This window comes from Cololabis saira, chromosome 8 (genome assembly GCF_033807715.1).
Source record: "Cololabis saira isolate AMF1-May2022 chromosome 8, fColSai1.1, whole genome shotgun sequence".
In the NCBI taxonomy this organism is placed as follows: Eukaryota; Metazoa; Chordata; class Actinopteri; order Beloniformes; family Belonidae; genus Cololabis; species Cololabis saira.
Window position 1 is genome coordinate 17,960,728 of NC_084594.1, and position 19,566 is coordinate 17,980,293.

Genomic DNA, 19,566 nt, shown 5'->3' on the forward strand with positions numbered 1-19,566 from the left:
GTGGAGTGGACACGTCAGTTGAAGATGGCTTACTGAATATTTTGCGATAAAGCTTGAATAATCTGCTTAAAAATAAAACAGGGGGAAAAAAAAACATAATGGGCCGTCACTGTCTATTTCTGATGTGCGTGATGGGATCACGAGTGTGTGCTCAGTCGAAGTCATTGATCCCAGCAACAGGCAGCAGATCTGCTCTTTCAACAGGGTCACCGCTTTCCCAGATTCACACAGAGCTGTGTGCGTCTCTCCCCCCCCCCCACCCCCCCCCCCCCCTCGTCCTCCCCACCACCTCACTCCAGTTGTTCCCCTGAGATCTAACAATTATCCCGAAGGCAATAATACCATTCAGTGACTTGCATCCTTTATTGTTTTTCAGAGCTTTCTGATTGGCTGAGACTGTGAGAAAGTCCAGGCAGACCAAGACCCACATATTCATATGGAGATGTGGGAGTATAAATAGGAGGGATGAGGCAGGCAGACACCAGATCCTCTCAACAGAGTCCTCCAGAGCACAGAGACCCAATCATGGCACCTACAATCACTGCAGCAGCGACCAACTCTCAGAAGCAGCTGGCTCTGACACACAAGGTAATTACGAGATTCAAGAAGAGTGCTTCACTCTTCACGTAGGATATTGTATTCCTGCTTATATCATTCTCTTGCACAAGTTTCATACTGACTTTGTTGTTGTTTTATTGCAGCTCAGGAAGCCTCTGGTGGAGAAGTTTCGCAGAGAGCGAATCAACAGCAGCATCGAGCAGCTCAAGTCTCTGCTGGGTCCAGAGATCCTCAAACAGCAGCCAGACTCCAAGCTGGAGAAAGCAGACATCCTGGAGATGACGGTCTGCTTCCTGAGGCGACTGCAGCAGCAGCATCACGCTGTGGACTCTGCAGCTGTTGGTCAGGGCTACTCCAGATGTGTCCAAGAGGTGGTGCACTTCCTGTCCAAGGAGGAGGTGAAGACTCAGTCCCAGAGAGGACTGCTGAGACACTTCAACCAGCTGAAAACTTCCTCTGAGAAGAACCTGAGAGACGCTGACTTCTCTCCTCTGAGCTCCTCAGTCCAGAGCAGCAACACCAAAGACAAGAGTCCGGTCAACAGCGTCCTCTGGAGGCCCTGGTAGATGTTTGAGGACTTGTGTAATTGTTATATCCTGGAAAATTAAGTATCTGAATTTAAACTCAGCCTCATGATTATTATACTTCTTTTCGGAATGTAGTGCCTGTTTTAAAGCATTTTCCTTTTATATTGCCTCTTGTAAAGGCATGATTCTGTAATATTTGTTGATAACAAATTTGATATCCTATTTTTGAAAAATATGCTCATGCTGTATTTCTGTTTCACGTTTTAGTCCGTGATGTCAATACTCTCAATATGAGACCTGTATATTGTTGGCAACACGAACAACGATGTACTGTATGCTTTGCTCCGTTTAGGAGTTACCGTTTTTCATGTTGAACATGTTTAAGATGCCTTTGTGGTGTTCACATATACAGTACTTCTGATTGAACTGTGCTTTAAGGTCTTATCTTAACTGTCTGCGTTTTTGTGACAGATATGTCTGCGTTTTTCAGCAGATAGCGTACGAGACAAAAGTGCTGCTTTTTCAACTCTGTGAGTGACGGCACGCATGCCTTCAGTGAAGGACTTGTCATTTGGAAAATGTCTCACAATGAATGTATCTCTTCAAGCCAAGTGATGCGCATTAAAACAATCAAAAAAAACAAAAGAAAACATCTTGTCTCGTTTTGATTCACTGTTCTTTGGTAAAACAGCCACTCTGTTAAGATGTTATCATGGAATATTTCTCAGTACAATTTCTACTTTACACCTCTCTTGTGCATTTCATGAGGGAATGCTGCACTTTTAATGTCATTACTTTGAGCTACTTTTAAGATGAAGCTCTGACACATTAATTAGTAAGCGTCTCAAATGCATTACACTAATTGCTTCCAACTTTTGCGCCTTCAGACATTTAAAATGCAGTTTGTAGTCTAGTGCTCACATCTCAGAAATAAGATGGTAAGAGCTCTCTGCTGAATATTATTCCCTCTATTCCCAACCAGGTCCATTTTAATACATAAAAAACTAGATTCATTATCGTAACTTAAGATGAGAAAAAACTTCCCACAATTGAAAACAAAATGACTTTTCCTAAATTAAGGAAAAAGATGTAACACGTTTTCTTATTGACTCATCGATTACCCTTCCTGGTATAAAATAGTGAAATAGTTCAAACCAGCTCACCTCCAGCAGCTACAATAATCCCATGCAGCTGCTTTTAACATTGTTATATCAATATATCCTATATAGGGGACTAAGGGCCAATCCCAATACACCCCTTACTTTCTACCACTAGCCCTAAAAATGAAGCCACAGGGCCCTTGTAATCTTCCCTAGGGATTGGGACACCACTTGCTACGTCACTGCGTGGTTTACGTTCGGGTACGTAAGCGACTGCGTAGTTACGTTTGCACATACGTCACACCATATCAGGAAGCCCAGAGCTAAAAGCTGTTTTAATTTCCGCTGTAGCGCTGTTGATATGCCACTTTATTAAGTTTTAATATTTTTTCAGGCGTAAAAGTAACCGTTAAGATCCCCAACCTGGGCTCAGTTTATCCAAATAACGCCTGTTAAGAAATTTGCTCCGATGTTTTCAGGATGAGAACAGTCGCCGGCTCGGGAGCTGATTTATGGTTCCGCGTTAAATCGACGCAGAGCCTATGGCGTAGGGTACGGCGTACGGCGCCCGTCGCGGCGTAACCCACGCCGTCAGCAAGTGATTATGTGAATATTATGAAAGTAAAATATATAGTAGTAAAATAGTAAAAGTAAAATATATATTTCTCGCTAGAAATGTAATCAAAAGGCATTTTTATGCAGAAACTGACTCAAAATATTGATTTTATTCACAAAAAAATAAGAAATGTCCGCCATGTTTTTTTGTTTGATTCAGTCTGCAAATGATGACGTAAAGCATTCTGGGAAATTTCTCTAGTCAGCAAAGAGGAATTGGGACACCACTACCCTCACGGGAACGCGCAAAATTTAGGGGAAGGGCTGAAAAGTAGGGGTAGTGGGTGTATTGGGACTGGCCCTAAATCTCAACTTTTACTCTGAAACTTTAACTTCTGAAACTTTAATTCAGGTGGAATCTTTAATGCTAGTACTTTTACTAAATTATGGCACTTTTAAGAACCTCCAGAAGACACAGATGGATGCCTCCACAGTCACCTGGATTACTGACTACCTGACAAACAAACCACAGCATGTGAAACTGAAGGGTTGTGTGCCTGAGCAGCACAGGAGCACCACAGGGATCTGTACTCTCACCACTCCTCTTCACGCTGCACACCTCAGACCTCCGCTACAAGTCGAATCTTGTCATCTATAGAAATACTCAGATGACAGATGCGGGGTGTATCACAGTGATGGACAAAAGACTGAGTACAAAGAACTGGTGGACCATTTGTGGGGTGTGTGGGAACAATCATCTCATCTTGAATTTAAATAAGACAAATGAGATGCTTGTGGATTTTAGGAGAGCAGGGTTAAGTCAAATAGTTTTATCTATCATGGGAAAGGAAGTGGAGTTGCTGAAGGAGTATAAAATATATTGGTGTTACTATACTATACTATACTATACTACTGTCATTTAGCAGATGCTTTTATCCAAAGCGACTTACATATGAGAGAACAACACAAGCACAAAATCACATAGGAGGCTACAGCTGGATAAGTGCTGGTCAGACTGCTGAGAGTCCAGTTGGACACAGGTGCTAGAATATATATGTTCTTTTTTAAATAAGAAAGCTACGTTCTAAGAAGACACCATCTTGTCGTAAGTGCATGCATCTTACTAGATGCCGAAGTGCTCCTTAAAGAGCTGAGTCGTGCAGACTGGAATTGTGATACATTGGGGGAAATTGATGGTGTTTTTGACAAAAGACAGAGCAGACTTTGGGGACTGTTGTGTGAAGGAGGGTGCTTCATAAAATGAAGAAGATCACGAACAAAACGCTGAGAACACAGTGATTCAGTGTTTCTTCAGATCCGCTAAAACACGGACCTCCTGCCCACAACAATAAACCTGCAATTTACCTCTGATGAAACTTCAATCACGACTACTGCAATAATTAATTTCCCTTTGGGGATATATAAAGTATTTTTGAATTGAATTTGAATTTTTTGAATTTATTCAAAATAGTGGACTAAGCTAAACTAGACACAAAGAAATATAGGTCTCATTATGTAGCCAAAGGTACACTTTATAAATGTACCTTTGGTTCTGCAAGTTGTAGAAACAGTCCTTTTGCTGATCACTGTGGATCTTTTTTATTGGGAGGAAAGATCCAAATTCTCCCACCAAACGGCTGAATGTCACACTTCATGATTATTTAATTTTTCATATTCACACAAAACTGTTAAAGATTTCCTTGGCTCTTAAGGAATCTTTATTCATCACATTTATCTTCTGTATTGTTATAGGTTTAGCTTTATTTTGTCATCTGCAAAGATTTTGTCAAAGATTTTGTCATCCTGAAAAGGAGTGAAGTGCACATGGAAAAATGAATGAATGCTCGTCAACCCCGGGTCTGTCGGGTTCATGGTGTTCAAACTTTGCTGCATTCAGAGATAAACAATGTTCCTCGTAGGTCTAAGAATCCATGCAAATGTAATTGTATTACCACACAGTTGGACATATTGAACATTAATAAAGTCACATGAAAAGATTCTTATCTTCTGATATTTATTTTCTCAAAAATATGCAAAAATACAAAAAAAAAACATTCAATCCACTTTGGATAAAATATTTTTAAAAAGTCATGTGTAAAACAAAATATGCATACACAGCATACGCAAAAAACAATGAATCCCTTTTCATAAGAAAGGTCGGTACTTAAGGATATTACACACAATACCTTGAAACAAGGCAGTAATAAACAGTGTGCGATCACACAAAAAGGCTATTCGGTGTCTTCATAGGGATTATAGAGTTACCATTCTTAAAATAATTATGATAAAGTAGATTTCATTAAAAATGAAACAAAACAACAAATAAAAAAAAAACAATTTTTGCATAGATGAGACACTGGATCTCGGTTTTGTGATCTTATTTAAGCAAAAAACAAAACAAAAAAAACAATGCTTAAACATACTGCTACATGAATATAAACATGTCATTAATTAGCAGCACAACATTAGTTCTTTGCTGTCTTCTGGACAGTCAGTGGCTAAATCCCATAATCTCTCTCTTTCTCTGGCAACTGTTTTAGACAAAAATGTAACCAAATCATAAACTATACAACAATTCTTTCCCCGTAACCTTAGAAAAAATAGGTCTTCTGTAAAATTTCAGAAAAATAATAACAATGCAAATAATGCATTTTCTCTACAATCAGCAGAAATTCAATGCACAGATGTGCAAGTGGCATCACTTGAGCCTGGACTTCGCTGCTCACGAAACTGAAGTGATTTAATCCAGTTCTGGTGCTTTTTCTATCCTCCATCGCTGGCTGTTAAAAGCAAAGCGGAGCCACGTCTTCCTCTGCATCAGGGAAAAGACGTAAGATGTCCCTTGAATATTTGGAGTACCCGTTGTGAGACAGCAGAGCTTTTCTCAAGGTGAGGAAGGACTTTGTTTTCTCCAGGAGGTCGGACACAGGAAAGCCGTTCTGCAGGTGCCCCTCAATCAGAGCCTTCAGCTTCTCCACTCCTGTGCAACATTTCCTCTCCAGCATGTGAAGCATACACCTGAGAAAAACAAAATTGTATATTGTGAATATTTAAAAACTTAATTAAATAAGGACATCTATGCACAATTTCTATGAAATGCTCAGTAGACTAGAGGACACGTAAGCTCACCTGAAGAGTTCCTCCTTCATGGTGTCCTGAAGAGCGAGGTCAGTGTAGGGAGCCATGTCGAGATTTGTTTCCTTTTGGGAGATGGTTCTGCCGTTGCTCAGAGAGGTTCAGATGAGGTCTGTGTTTTCATACGTGTCTCGGCTCTGCATTTATGCTGCCGCTTCTGCGCTCTCTCTGCTGTTTGGCCAATCAGGAGCCTCAACGCTTCAGACAATGGATTGAATTTAATGGCTGTCATAGAGAACAGGTGGGATGCTTTATCTGTATGCCACCCATCACTGAGGTCAGTGGGAAAATGTTTTCCATGAGGTGGACACGGGAAAATATAATGTATGTAATTTGTGGATCGCCACATTGACCATGAGAGAACATAAGGAAGATCTTATAGTAAAACGGAGCTAAAAATGGTAGAAAAATGACTGCAAAGTAGACAAATGGGTTGATGCCAGGACTGCAGCAGCATATACTTGCAGGGAAAGTTAGAAAGTATCTGTTTAATGTGTTAAAAAATGATTATTGAAAGATTCATTCCAGAGAAGTAATGCACTTTTTTTTGGTTTGCATCAGTTTCTCCCATTGAATTAAAAGGATAATGATAATAACTTGTATATAAATGATATTTCATCCCTCTCAGCAGTGAGCTGCAGCCAAACCAGATGGCGTGTCAGTGAAGTGGCCTTCTGTCCTCTCCCTGCCTGAGAACGGATCCCGAGGCTTTGTGGGAGCAGACACACTTCTATTGTGTGCGCGGCCGAGCGGCCTGCATACAGAAGTGTGGGAAGCCGTGTGTCGCTGCGGCTCCCAGCAGCAGAGAAAGAGGAGGGCGTGTGACCGGGGCACGCTCAGGCTTGTGCGGGGAGCCGTGGGGCTCAGAGGAGGGAATGAAGTGGGAAACCTGAGCTTCTGTGCAGACAACAGACTGAAACGCAAACAGATGGAAAGGAGATAAGCAGGAAGGTAAACTAACCTGAGACTGGCTGCATGTCAGCATCCAGTTGCTGTTTGCTGCTAACATTTGACATTCATAGAGTTTCAAGGCTTAGATCAAAACAATAAACTGCTCCCTGTGTTATTTTTGAAAACCTATCTTTTAAACTACACCAATATGCTCATATGAACACTGAAGGAAGATTTATTAATCCATTTTTATTTTTTTTGCCATAACCATTCTGCTTCACATGATTTGAACTTGCATTGAATGTCCCCAGACCACGAAGCTCAAGGTTTGCCTTAGAAATCCCTCCTGTTCATAAAGGGAATTATAATTTAGGGTTAAAAAGTTAAAAGAAGTGACACAGTAAAAGGGTTCAGGCAGTTTAGGCAAGAAAATGTCTGTACTTGTTCCTGTTTGCATGCAATTAAATAAAAGTGAAAGAAAATATAGGGTCATTTTTTTTTTTACCATTTTCCATGTTTTCTAATAGTTAATGTGCGGTTGTAAATTGCATGGGGGAAAAATATATATATTTTTTTTAATGCCCAGTATGAAATGGAGGAATAATTATAGCAAGCAGTGTCTTTTTCAATACTCGTCTGATAGTTGTTTTAAGGCTTTTGGTAAAAATCTACAGGTGTCTCAGGATGAGAAGGGAAACTGGTGAATAAGAGCTTCACCCAGGAGCTGCCTTTGCGTGAATTTACTCGTGGGAAACAAGTTCTGCAGAGTTTATGAGTGTGAATGTTGTCTTAGCAGTAATCAGGTAACAGTTTGCATCTATTCAAGTTCAGAAGTCGTGAGCCAATCAAAGGAGAGAAACGGCTTGTGCACACTTCAAATGGACAATTCAAACAATAGGTCATCAAGTGGACTCAAGGTCTCCCGTCAGTGGTTTCACATCCTGAAGTGAAAGCTATTCAGGAAAAAGGGGAAAGTGGGGTTTATGGTTAGTCGGCAGCACATCTGTTGACTCTGAGTTCATCAAAGAGACACAAAGTCCACACATAATATATGTTTTAATGTGCAGGACAATGTGGAGATATTATTTTGTTCACTTACTGATTGACAGTAAGGTTGAATATATCCATCTCAGAGCTTCAAATGTTAAACATCATTGGATTCATCACAAAGTAATTGACTAAAAAAAAGTTGATTTCACTACATTTCTTTAAGAAATAAACAATTTACTTCCACTACCCAGTAAATCGTGGATCCCTCCGATTAATGAAGGCTGCTGCTTTTAACAAGAACTAGGTGTATGTGATAAACTTTTATATCCCAAGAATAAAACAGATAGGCTACTCCCAGCAAACATTTTGGGAGGTTAATGTGTACATGTGTGTGTTGTGCACAGTGTGTGCACATGCTGATGGGTTCTCAAGGTTTTGGAAGTGCTCATCTGTCAAGTTCTCTTTTGCTCTGTCACAAATGCTTTTCTGCTGAGGATCTTTTAAAGGAACAACAAGGATTGTTCATCTTAGCCTGGTTTTATTATAGCACTTTGAGTAATGGTTCTATATAGTTCTATCTACATTTTAGAAATAATTAAAATGATTTAAAGAACCTCTGGCTGTTTATCCTTTTGCATCTAAAAACCTGGAGGGTGTTTGGAGCATTATATCGTTTTACCATGCATGTTAAATATTGAGCATAGTGCAAAATGTATACAGTATATTATGTCAGACCTGAGAAAAATGTGTATACAGTCAACATTATTCTGTTTATATGAAATAGAAGTAGAAGTGTGTCAGGTGGCAATGTTTGTTTATTTAAGAAGACTCAATGAGCCATATAAAGTTTTTGCAAGAAGGTATCACACATGATAACAACAACTTGTAAATCTGTCACAGTTGCTCTCAGACTGAGAGGGGAAACATGTCTTTATAAAAGACAAACATTAATTTAACTACCTTCATTAAACAAAAGCAAAAGACCTAAAAACAGATCAGAAGTTGTAATCTCAGAGTGATTACACGGATACTCATCCTACACATAAAGACAACCACTGGAAAACTGTGGCAAAGAGATGTTTAACTAACTTTTCAGAGAAAAAGAATAAACATATGGATGTTACAACACATCCCCTTTGAGGAAAGACCTTGTTGGCTTCATCTTGAAGCACGGACAATTAGGAGCTTCTGATCACAAAGATCAATAATGAATAGATGAAAACAAAAGTCAACATGACATCATAATCTTCACACACGTGAAGTACAGAGTAAAATAAAAATAATTGCTTTTACAATTAAATTCAAGCCATGCAATGTGCATGTCATGATGTTTTCTTTCTTTACTTGAAAGAACAGGACACTAGTTCTTCTCTTCAAACAGAAGTACATGAGTATTGAATGTCAAATAGTTCACTCCAGCGTGTTTTGGGCTCCTGGCTGCAGGAGTCTACCAGGGTCTCCAGAGGGACTGGCCGACTGGACTCTTGTCTTTGCTGGCTGGGTCTGTGGAGCTCAGAGGAGAGAAGTCCACCTCTCTCAGCTGGGTCTCTGCAGGAGACGGCTGCCGGTTGAAGTGGTTCAGGAGTCTCTTCTGCTGCTGGTTCTGCCGCAGCAGCTGCGTCATGAAGCAGACCGTCATCTCCAGGATGTCGGCTTTCTCCAGCTTGGATTCTGGCTGCTGCTTGAGGAACTCTGGACCCAGCAGAGACTTGAGCTGCTCGATGCTGCTGTTGATTCGCTCTCTGCGAAGCTTCTCCACCAGAGGCTTTCTGAGCTGCACAAACAAAGAAAAAAAAGTTGTTAATGACCTATTTTTGGCAATGTTATAAAGGAAACAATGTCCCACAGGAATGACAACACTGACTCTTCACGGATATAATATTTACCTTATGTGTCAAAGTCAGATGTTCCTGAGCGTTGGTCGCTGCTGCAGTGATTGTAGGTGCCATGCTTGGATCTCTGTGCTGTGTGGTCTCTGTAGAGAGAATCTGATCTCTGCTGGCTTCATCCCTCCTATTTATACTCCCACATCTCCTCTCCAAAGTGTGGGTCTTGGTTTGGATGGAGTTTCCCACACTCACAGCCAATCAGGGAGCTGAGCGAGACAATACGGCATGTGGGGCAGCAACATTACTGTCATTACAGCCTCGGGGATAATTGTTAACTCTCAGGGGAGCAGATGGAGCAGGCACACTGAGCTCTGTGTGAATCTGGGAAAGTGGTGACCCTGAAGAGAGCTTATCTGCTGCCTGATGCAGGGATCAATAACTCTGACTGAGCACACGTCTTCACCCCAGCACACACGTGGGGGGGAAAAAAATCATGTAATTTTGTATTATATGCAGAATAAAAACTGGTAAATAGACAGAGATATTAAACAATTGACAATTAGCTCGATGAGTCTTTCTTTTCTCCAGCTTGATAATTTTTCTTCAAAAAACAAAAAGATCTAAAACATTACTATTAAATAGTACAATATCATCCAACATCAAGTATCCATACCCCAAGATAATATTCCTGTTGATGTGCAGATGCTGGTTGAGGTTTTTGGCACGTGCCTCGTTGTCAGTGTGGGTAACAAGTTCATCCCAGTTTCCCACACTGCCGGCCGGGGCTGTGATCAATAAACCACAAAGGGAGTTCTGTGACAGATGCTGGCTGTGTGCTGTTAGAGGAGCAGGGCATTATGTCATAAACCATCTGGAGGGAAACCATCCCATTGGATGGATGTGTGAGTCTGTCAAATTTTGACTCGTGGTAAAAATGATGACATAAAGTACATGTGAAAACGCTCCATGTGACATGTATTTTTAGTATTTAATCTCTAGTCCTAAACAATTCACAATTATGCAAATTACTGATTTTGATTTATTTTTATATGCTGCATTTATTTTAATTTTTTTAAAGGAAATTCCAAAAGTATTCGGTTTGTCAGAGTGGGAAATAGACAGGTCTTTTTTAAAACTTGCAAAGAGTGTGGCTGACAGTGATGATGACTTCTGTTTTACCACTATTTAACTGAGAGTCATCTGCATATAAATGAAAAGAGATATTATATTTTTATATCTTAGATCCATTAAGATCAGGATTGCATTTTCCCCTGAATCTAAAGTACGCGGCAGATCATTAGTCAATTTAAGTAAGGTTGTGTATGTTTAAAAGCGTTTTTGGTGGAGTGTTTCGAACGCTGAGGCAGCAACATGTTGTCATTTTAGCCTGGGGTATATCGATTAAATCTCAGCAGGTGGAACATGCTCAGAATTCTCTGTTTTAATCTGGGAAAGTAGTGACTGTACAGAGAAGAAATATGTTTAAGAATAAGAATATTTAGAATAACATTTATGATTAAAAAAATTAAGAAGAAATTTTGCTGAATAATGTCTTGCAATAATAGCATGCAGGAATAAAATAACAGGTTTACTAACATGGTGATGTATTTTCATGAGCATGTTGTGCTGATCCAAACCCTGAAATACTGCATAACTCCTAAAACAAAAAGGCTGTATTTAGAAGAAAATGTACCACGTAGTTGTCATGAACAACATCGTTAGTGCAACAGGATGGTGACATGTGGATCCCGAGGATGGTGGAATCCAAAAGCACACAAGTGTGCCGGCACGTGCCACAGAGGATGTGTGAGGGGGAGGATGTGTCGAACTTCCCACCAAGTCTCCCTGAGCTGCCGTCAGTGACCCGTAAAGGGCTTTCACAGACAGATGCTGGCTGTGTGTTTTTTTTTGGTAAAAGCATCGACTCATTAACCTTCTGGAGGGAAAGACTCCCATTGGTTGAGAGCGTACATTTTAAAATTCTGACATGAAATCTGTGTGGCTTAGTGATTAGCGCTGTTACCTCACAGCAAGAAGGTTCCTGGTTTGATTCATGGGTCCGGCAGGAACTTTTCTGTGTGGAGTTTGTATGTTCTCCCTGTGCTTGTGTGGGTTTCCTCCCAGTCTGAAAAGAGGGGTATGTTTGTGTGTGTGTGTGTGTGTCTACCTGGTTGCTGCAGGAAGGGCATCAGACCTAAAACTGGGCCAAATGGATGTGTGGTATATGATCTGCTGTGGTGACACCTCCAAGAGGGACGAAGAAGAAGAGGTTGATGATGATGTGGAATCTGCAAATAAGTATTTGTATATCTTGTTGTTCAGTCAGTCAAGTGATAGGAAGTATTCTACTGACCCAAATGAGTTGTGATGATATTTGTTACAGTAATCATTGATCTGTAACCACATAAATTTCAAAGGACAGTCTCCTCTCCAGCCGCCGTCCCTGGAGGGCAAAGGTCTGGATCTATTGTCTTTTAATGACTCTGTGAAGGGGTTCATTCTGGTTTCCCACACTCCACCCTTCCACTGCTTTCACTGGTGGAACAATAGGAGTGCATCTTCTTTCATCAATCTTTTTTCTTAAAAAATAAAGTTAATTGAACCTTGTTACTCCGTTTTGAACATGTGTTTTTCTTTTAAAGATTTCCGCAAACTGAAACGTAGATTTTTTAAATGTATTTATTTATTTACTCATCACAACAATTTGTACATTTCTATGAAACACAGTTTATGCAGAGTAAAGGAACGACATCGTTACAAAAGATGAAGAACTCACACTGTTTTTTATCAGCCTTGTATAAAACATTCTGTAATTTACAAAATGAAATGAAACTGTGACCTCAAAATAGATCATACAAGTCTTTCAAAGACATTTTTTAAAAATGTATCCTTTAGAATTAAAGGATGAACTGGTTGATCTTTGAACAGATCAGTTTGTACAAACCAAGACGGTTACATCAGATAAAGTCCATTAAGACAGTTTGTCTGTTAAGAAGGACATTTACATTTTTGATCAAAAATAATCAAAAGGTAACTATATTACCATAGCATTCCTACTACTTTTGTAGTGGTAAACAAACACTTTTAAAGTGAGATATAGTGGCTAATGCATTCAGATTACGTTCATGCAATATGCACAGTAAAATGTTTTCTTTCTTAAAATGAAAGAAATTTACAGTAATTTCCATTGGAAATATAATGGGGGGAAAGGGATATAAAATGAATGTCTTCTGTACAAACAAAAGAACAAGTCCATACATTTTCATAGAATTTAGTCCAGTAATCTCTGACCAATGTGGTCTTGTGAGGATGGAGTAGAAACTCCAGTCTGCAGGAGTCTACCACGGCCTCCAGAGGGCGCTGTTGTCTGCACTCCTGTCTCTGGTGATGCTGCCCTGGTCTGCAGGGCTCAGAGGTGAGAAGTCAGCGTCTCTCAGGTTATCGGAAGCAGGCTGCAGCTGGCTGAAGTGGTTTGGGAATATTTTCTGCTCTTGGTTCTGCTGCTTCAGCTGTGTCAGGAAGCAGACCGTCATCTCCAGGATGTCTGCTTTCTCCAGCTTGGAGTCTGGCTGCTCTTTGAGGATCTCTGGACTCAGCAGAGACTTGAGCTGCTCGATGCTGCTGTTGATTCGCTCTCTGCGAAGCTTCTCCACCAGAGGCTTTCTGACCTGCACAAATAAAACAAAGCCATTAGGAAACTTATGCAACAGAATGATATAATCAGGAATACAATGTCCTACTATAAGGTGTTAAACTCTTCTTAAATATTCACCTTGTGCGTCAGAGTCAGATTTCTCCAGTTAGTTAATGCTGCAGTGATTGTAGATTCCATGTTTGAATCTTTGTGCCCCAGAAGTCTCTGTAGGGAGAATCTGATCTCTGCTGGCTCCATCCCTCTTATTTATACTCCCACATCTCCATGTGAATGTGTGGGTCTTGGTCTGACTAGAGGTTCTCACAGTCTCAACCAATCAGAGTGCTCAAAACAAATAATGGGGGATTTTTAAGTGGCAGCATGCTTCTATTCATGCCCGGGGAATAATAGATCTCAAGGGAACAGGTGGAGAGCTGGAGGGAGATTAAAGAAAATAGGAACGAAAGAAATAAAAGAGACTCCCCAACGCCTTTATGAATCTGGGAAAGCGGTAATGAAAGCTGGGATCAATGGTTTTGACTGACCACCCATCATCGTCCAGTCCATTGTGTATCAGCACAAGGTTAATGGTATTAGTTCCATATTGATCAAATTACTCATATGCATCCTAGATTAGAGTAAAATTGAAATATTTCTGTATTCACTGACAAAAAAAAAACAAACAATTTTAACTTTCGATATTAGTTTGAGAAATGTTTTATCTTCAACAGTGACCAATCTTGTAAAATGGTGCTAGAGCATGGTAAGTGTGGTACTTATCCATCCTAATTACATAAATCTACTCAAAGCTGTCAGAGAAGCAGACAAGTGTGCTGACACGTGTCTCATAAACTGTGTGAGTAGCGGGATGATCTGAGGTTTCCACACGTACTCCCTGTGCAGTGGTCAATTAAGAGACAGATGCTGGCTGTGCGTTGTCATAGAAACATGGGACCGCATCACTACCCATCTGGAGGGAAGTGATTTGCTGACTAAGAGAGTGTGTCAAATTTGAAATTTGAAATGTTAGTATATGAGACGGCAGTTTCATGCAACATCTTGGACAAATACAATATATTAAGCTTCGACAACTTCTGCAAATTCTCATACAGTTGTCTAATGTATAAAATCCTACATGGCCTGGCACCAATTTGCCTCCAGGAATTTTTTAAATACCGACAGTCGCGGGTCACTCGAGCAGTGTCCAACAGAGACGTAGAGGTTCCGTTCAGAAAAACTGCTTTTAGCCATAACGCACTATCAAGGGTAGTGCGTTATGGAATTCTATAGCTGTACACATAAGGGAATGCCCCTCTTAAACAACTTTTAAAAACCAGATAAAAATGTGGCTCAGAGGTCAACAAATGTGTACACACACCTAATGTGTGTTTGGGCCTCCTCCTACCTATTAACTTTTTTTTATCATTCTCATTTTACTAATTGTACTTGTCTTTACTAATTGTACTTTGTTTCTGTTTTCTTTTTCTTATTGCATTTTTACCTTTTCTGCTTTTAACACCTTACCTGCCTATATTGGACTACAGATGGAAACTAGCCTTGTGCTACAATCTGGCACATTTACATATGTATATATGCTCATCAATGTGCATTGTCCTGAAAAATAAATAAAGTAAAGTAAAAGTGTTTCAGATCTCTTCGGAGAATTGCTTGGTTACGTCTCATTCACCTCCTTCCTTCCATGTCAAGTGAACGTCTGTGTCTCTTCAAACTTTGATTTCAAGGCTTTCTTAGGACAAAAGCGTTTTTTTCAAATTGACAATAAATTTAAAGGTTGCTTTTAGCACGTGTGAGAATTAAACCAATAATTTTCTAAAATATATTGATGTACTTTCTGTATGTATATGTATGTATGTCTGTATGTTCTGTATCTTCAGGCATTAGAAATCAAAGAACACCATATGTTTATTCTTCTGAAAAACTGCTTTTGGCTATTACCTCCTGGAGCAATCTTGAGCCACAATCCACCTGATCAGCTTTCATTGATTTCATTTTTTCAACCTAATACCTCGGAGTCTACCAAGATATTGATAATAATGACAATTATTTGTACTATTTAATTATGGCTTTGATGATTATTGCTTCTCTTTATTCACTAATTTCTGTCTGAGTGCCAGTTATCCTCACTGATACCAGTATTCACACTTGTGTACATTCACCCTCACACACAGTCTGCTCATCTCCTCCACTCACCTGTCCCTGCTCTGCTCTACCTGTTAGCCACGCCCCCTCATCAGGCCAACTCTCCACACCTGTGACAGCCCTGGCGCCATTTAAGCCTGTTCCTGTCTCTGCTTTAACTGCTTTACCTCAAAAACTGTGACACATATTTTTTGCTGTAATCAATATGATGATCTACATCCACATAGGTTGGCGAGGGACAAGACAAAGCGTTCATATTTTCTGTTGTTGTTGATTATCGTTATCATGCCAGTCAAGTATGACTTCTGCTGCCAGTGTTTGGGAGTGTTTGTAGGGTGTTCTCCTCAATCAGCATTTGTCCAGGTGGAGGTGAACCAGCGCATCTCTCTGCCCGGTGGAGTTTAATTCAGTATTAGTCTCAGAAGGGAAAATATGTGTTGAAGTAATTTAGACTACCGGTAATTTAGAGTCATTAGAAAAAATTATGAATCACTGTCTTGTGATGGATATAAATTTTTTTTATTAGATGTTTTTTTTTCAGTTTATGAAGCATGAAGCACAGTCATGATAATATAATATTTCATCATCATGAAACATTTTGCTGTAACATAAAGTAGCGATAATAAATGACACAAGAAAAAGGAAAGTTTCATCTGTCTCTGTTCATTTACTGAAATAAGTCAAAGAGTGTTAAAACTCCAACTCGACGTGATGATTCATCACAACAACAACTTGTAGATTTCCACAAGACACTGTACTCCAAGAGAGTAAAGGAACAACGTCTTTACAAAAGACAGACAACTCACAGTACTTAACGTTGGTCCAACTTGGAACACTTTTTTTTACATGCGATGAACAGAATAAAAAAAAAAGCATGAACTCTGACCTTAAAACAGATCAAAACATTTCATATACGTGACTAAATTCATTGGAATTTGTAAAGACAACCTTTGTCAGAATGAAACTGACATTGTGGGTTTAAATATTAATCATGAAGCTGATTATTTAAAACATTTGATCAAAATGATCAATGTATGTATTGACATGTCAGCACCTTTTAGAATGAAAGGATAAACATCTGGATCTTTAAACAGATCAGTTTTGCCTTATCAAAGAGATTAAATCAAGTAAATGTAGTAATGAAAATGTGTCCATAAAAAGGGCATTTTACAATTTTGATCAAATTTTGATCAGTATTCCTTCAAATGTGATAAATGCTATGTCATATCGTTACGACAAAATACAATAGGAAATGAAAATTGCTGAGCAATCAAAAATGAATTTGCAAGACAAAACATTTTCCTCCTTAAACGAAGATATCACTCTCAATTCTTCATGGAACATTATGGTGTAATAAGAAGAAGTTATTGAGATAATTCAGTCCGTTAATCATTGATCAGCACAATCTACTCAGGTTGTCTGGTATTAACTCCAGTCTGCAGGAGTCTACCACGGCCTCCAGGGGGCGCTGTTGACTGGACTCTTGTCTTTACTGTTGCTGCTCTGGACTGAGGAGCTCAGAGGAGAGAAGTCAGCGTCTCTCAGGTTCTTCTCAGAGGAAGTTTTCAGCTGGTTGAAGTGTCTCAGCAGTCCTCTCTGGGACTGAGTCTTCACCTCCTCCTTGGACAGGAAGTTCCCCACCTCTTGGACACATCTGGAGTAGCCCTGACCAACAGCTGCTGAGTCCACAGCGTGATGCTGCTGGTGCAGTCGTCTCAGGAAGCAGACCGTCATCTCCAGGATGTCTGCTTTCTCTATCTTGGAGTCTGGCTGCTGTTTGAGGATCTCTGGACCCAGCAGAGACTTGAGCTGCTCGATGCTGCTGTTGATTCTCTCTCTGCGAAGCTTCTCCACCAGAGGCTTTCTGAGCTGCACGAGAGGAAGGACAAAATCATCAGTCAAGTTGTTCAAAAGCATTAAAAGAAGCTGTTTAACTGTGGTTGAATTTCCGTGCATCAAAAATGTTACCTTGTGAGCCGGAGTGAGATGTTCCTGACAGGCAGTCGTTGCTGCAGTGGATCTCTGCTGTGGAGCGAGAATCTGATGTTCATCGGTTTCAGCACTCTTATTTATACTCCCACATCTCCATATGAATGTGTGGGTCTTGGTGTGGCTGGAGTTTCCCACAGTCTGAGCCAATCAGGGAGTTTTAGCCACACAATGAGGCATGTGGGGCACCAACACGCTTCCGTTAATGCCTGGGGGATAATTGTTAGATATAACAGGGGAGCAGGTGGAACAGACTCAGAGCTCAGTGTGAAGCTGGGAAAACAGTGACCCTGAGAGCTGATAAGCTGCCTGGTGCTGGGATCAATCGCTTTGTTTGAATTTGTATCATTTGCATATGGAATAACAAGTAATTACTACATGTAGAATGAAGCATGGTTTTATTAATAAAAACAATGGGTTTTGTTTTAGTTACGATGGTTAAAATAATTTTTACTGCTACATCGTGTAGTTTGAGTTTACACAACATGCACAACGATGCATTTCACACTTAGGCCTTCAGTCATGTCCAACTTAGTCAATAAATACCTTTAAATTATGCCAGTATTTATAACAGCAGGACTGGGGAGTAGTTAGAAACACACTTAAGCACTACTAGGCATTACATCATCTCAGTTGTGTACAAAATGGGCTTTTACCTGGCGCCTTTTAAAAATCAACCAACCTGCATCAGCAATTAAAACATATCTGGTATGCTGCTGTCAAAACCTAAAAATAAATGCCTGTTATGGCCTGTACATCTGAGTTATGAAAAAATAAAGTGATCGTTCCAAAAAGTTTTATTAAATGAGTTCACAAATAATATGCAAGTTTTAACAATATTGTACAATAAATGTCAAAATCGCAGTTTAATATCAGAAAAACACTAACAAAACGGCAATACTTTGGCAACAGCGACCAATAAACAAGTCTCTTTGTGAAAAACTATTTCATGTCAAAACGTGACGTATCACGGCTTTCTGAGACCTGTTGCTTTGAGTACAACCACACAGCTGCGCTAATGCACCAGATTATTTATATACATTGCAGAAGGGCGAGATTTGTTTGTTCCATTTTCAGTGTATAATCGATGTTTAAGAGAAAAGGAAACAATTATCCATGAGCATTTAAGAATACAGCAATATGGCAACAGATTTCATATGATAAACCTCCGGCCGTCACGCAGATGATCACTTCAGCACAAGCCTCTTTGTCAGGCCGGACAGCAGCACAATTATCCTTGACACGTGCCTTGTAGTTAGTGTGAGTAGCAGGTTGCTCCCAGTTTCCCACACTGACTCCCCATGCTGTGATGGCGCTCCATAAAGGGACGTCTGTGACTGGTGCCGGATGTGGGTTGTTCTCCAGACGTTGCATCACCAGCCATCTGGAGGGAATCAATGCGAGTGGGTGGCTGGGATTTTATATAAAAATTGAAATGATGATAAAATGTCTGTTCTGAACAACAATCTGAAAGACACGAAGAGTCATGTTTTCAGTGTGAAGGCGTTTTGTAACATTGTTACATGATAATCGTGTCCAAATGGATCAAGATTCACCCTCAGTGTTTTCGTGTGGGGGAGGCAGTTTTGTGATTCAGGCCATATTTCTGTGGATAAATTGTTTGATGGTTGAGTAACTCTTGTGGACGTTGTGCTATGTAACATGTCCACCCCCAACAAAGTGATTTGAGAGCCCTGCTTGGACAGAGCACTGTTTATATCTATCTTAATACATACATAAAAAGAAAAACCTCCACCCTCGCCCATCCCTCTGTGGGCGCTTGTCCTCCTCCAAGCACAGGTTGTCTACCAGAGGCCTGGGAGTAGGGCTGGGCGATATATCGAGATTTTAATATATATCGATATATTTTCAAACGCGATATGGTACGAGACAATATCATTTATATCGATATAGCTTCTTTTTTTTATGATTTTGATATAGTTTATTTTGTGACAAATTGACTTGAATGTTTTATTTGAGATTTGCACAAATGTTTTGTTATTTGCACAACTGTCAACCTCAGTGGAAAAGTCTGCCTGTTACTGTCTACATTGTATTAATTGCACAGTGTATTTTAATTTAATTGTTATGCAGGAAAGGGATATTTGTTTTATTTTATTCAAGAAGCATTTTTATTCTATATATGCAGGCATTTTATTTTTATTTCATTTGTTTTATAGATTTTGATATTGTGCAGA

General features: G+C 39.8%; 4 protein-coding genes across 4 annotated transcripts; 1 reads left to right on the forward strand and 3 right to left on the reverse strand.

The window, feature by feature from the left end:
• The first annotated feature begins 497 nt into the window (after positions 1-497).
• On the forward strand, positions 498-1,709 carry LOC133449319 (transcription factor HES-5-like). The gene is made up of 2 exons (XM_061728461.1): positions 498-588; positions 702-1,709. Exons 1-2 carry the CDS (start codon positions 526-528, stop codon positions 1,122-1,124), a joined length of 486 nt encoding a protein of 161 aa, XP_061584445.1. The 5' UTR covers positions 498-525; the 3' UTR covers positions 1,125-1,709.
• A 6,855-nt stretch (positions 1,710-8,564) lies between these two features.
• LOC133449323 (transcription factor HES-5-like) lies at positions 8,565-9,732 on the reverse strand. Its single transcript, XM_061728465.1, has 2 exons — positions 9,643-9,732; positions 8,565-9,530 (listed from the first exon to the last, which is right to left on the reverse strand). Exons 1-2 carry the CDS (start codon positions 9,703-9,705, stop codon positions 9,204-9,206), a joined length of 390 nt encoding a protein of 129 aa, XP_061584449.1. The 5' UTR covers positions 9,706-9,732; the 3' UTR covers positions 8,565-9,203.
• Positions 9,733-12,691: 2,959 nt separating this feature from the next.
• LOC133449320 (hairy/enhancer-of-split related with YRPW motif protein 1-like) lies at positions 12,692-13,477 on the reverse strand. The gene is made up of 2 exons (XM_061728463.1): positions 13,358-13,477; positions 12,692-13,253 (listed from the first exon to the last, which is right to left on the reverse strand). Exons 1-2 carry the CDS (start codon positions 13,475-13,477, stop codon positions 12,924-12,926), a joined length of 450 nt encoding a protein of 149 aa, XP_061584447.1. The 3' UTR covers positions 12,692-12,923.
• Positions 13,478-15,954: 2,477 nt separating this feature from the next.
• Positions 15,955-18,742, reverse strand: LOC133449121 (transcription factor HES-5-like). Its single transcript, XM_061728253.1, has 3 exons — positions 18,617-18,742; positions 17,348-17,509; positions 15,955-17,248 (listed from the first exon to the last, which is right to left on the reverse strand). Exons 1-3 carry the CDS (start codon positions 18,740-18,742, stop codon positions 16,826-16,828), a joined length of 711 nt encoding a protein of 236 aa, XP_061584237.1. The 3' UTR covers positions 15,955-16,825.
• Between the last annotated feature and the right edge of the window lie 824 nt (positions 18,743-19,566).

Coding starts and splice junctions, on each gene's coding strand:
- LOC133449323 (XM_061728465.1), bottom strand. CDS start 9,705: ATGGCACCTACAATCACTGCAGCAGCGACCAACGCTCAGGAACATCTG. Junction 9,531..9,642: donor ATCTGACTTTGACACATAAG/GTAAATATTATA, acceptor TTGTTTGTGCAG/CTCAGAAAGCCTCTGGTGGA.
- LOC133449121 (XM_061728253.1), bottom strand. CDS start 18,742: ATGCAACGTCTGGAGAACAACCCACATCCGGCACCAGTCACAGACGTC. Junction 17,510..18,616: donor CTACTCACACTAACTACAAG/GCACGTGTCAAG, acceptor TGATTGGCTCAG/ACTGTGGGAAACTCCAGCCA. Junction 17,249..17,347: donor ATCTCACTCCGGCTCACAAG/GTAACATTTTTG, acceptor CCTCTCGTGCAG/CTCAGAAAGCCTCTGGTGGA.
- LOC133449319 (XM_061728461.1), top strand. CDS start 526: ATGGCACCTACAATCACTGCAGCAGCGACCAACTCTCAGAAGCAGCTG. Junction 589..701: donor AGCTGGCTCTGACACACAAG/GTAATTACGAGA, acceptor GTTTTATTGCAG/CTCAGGAAGCCTCTGGTGGA.
- LOC133449320 (XM_061728463.1), bottom strand. CDS start 13,477: ATGGAGCCAGCAGAGATCAGATTCTCCCTACAGAGACTTCTGGGGCAC. Junction 13,254..13,357: donor ATCTGACTCTGACGCACAAG/GTGAATATTTAA, acceptor TTATTTGTGCAG/GTCAGAAAGCCTCTGGTGGA.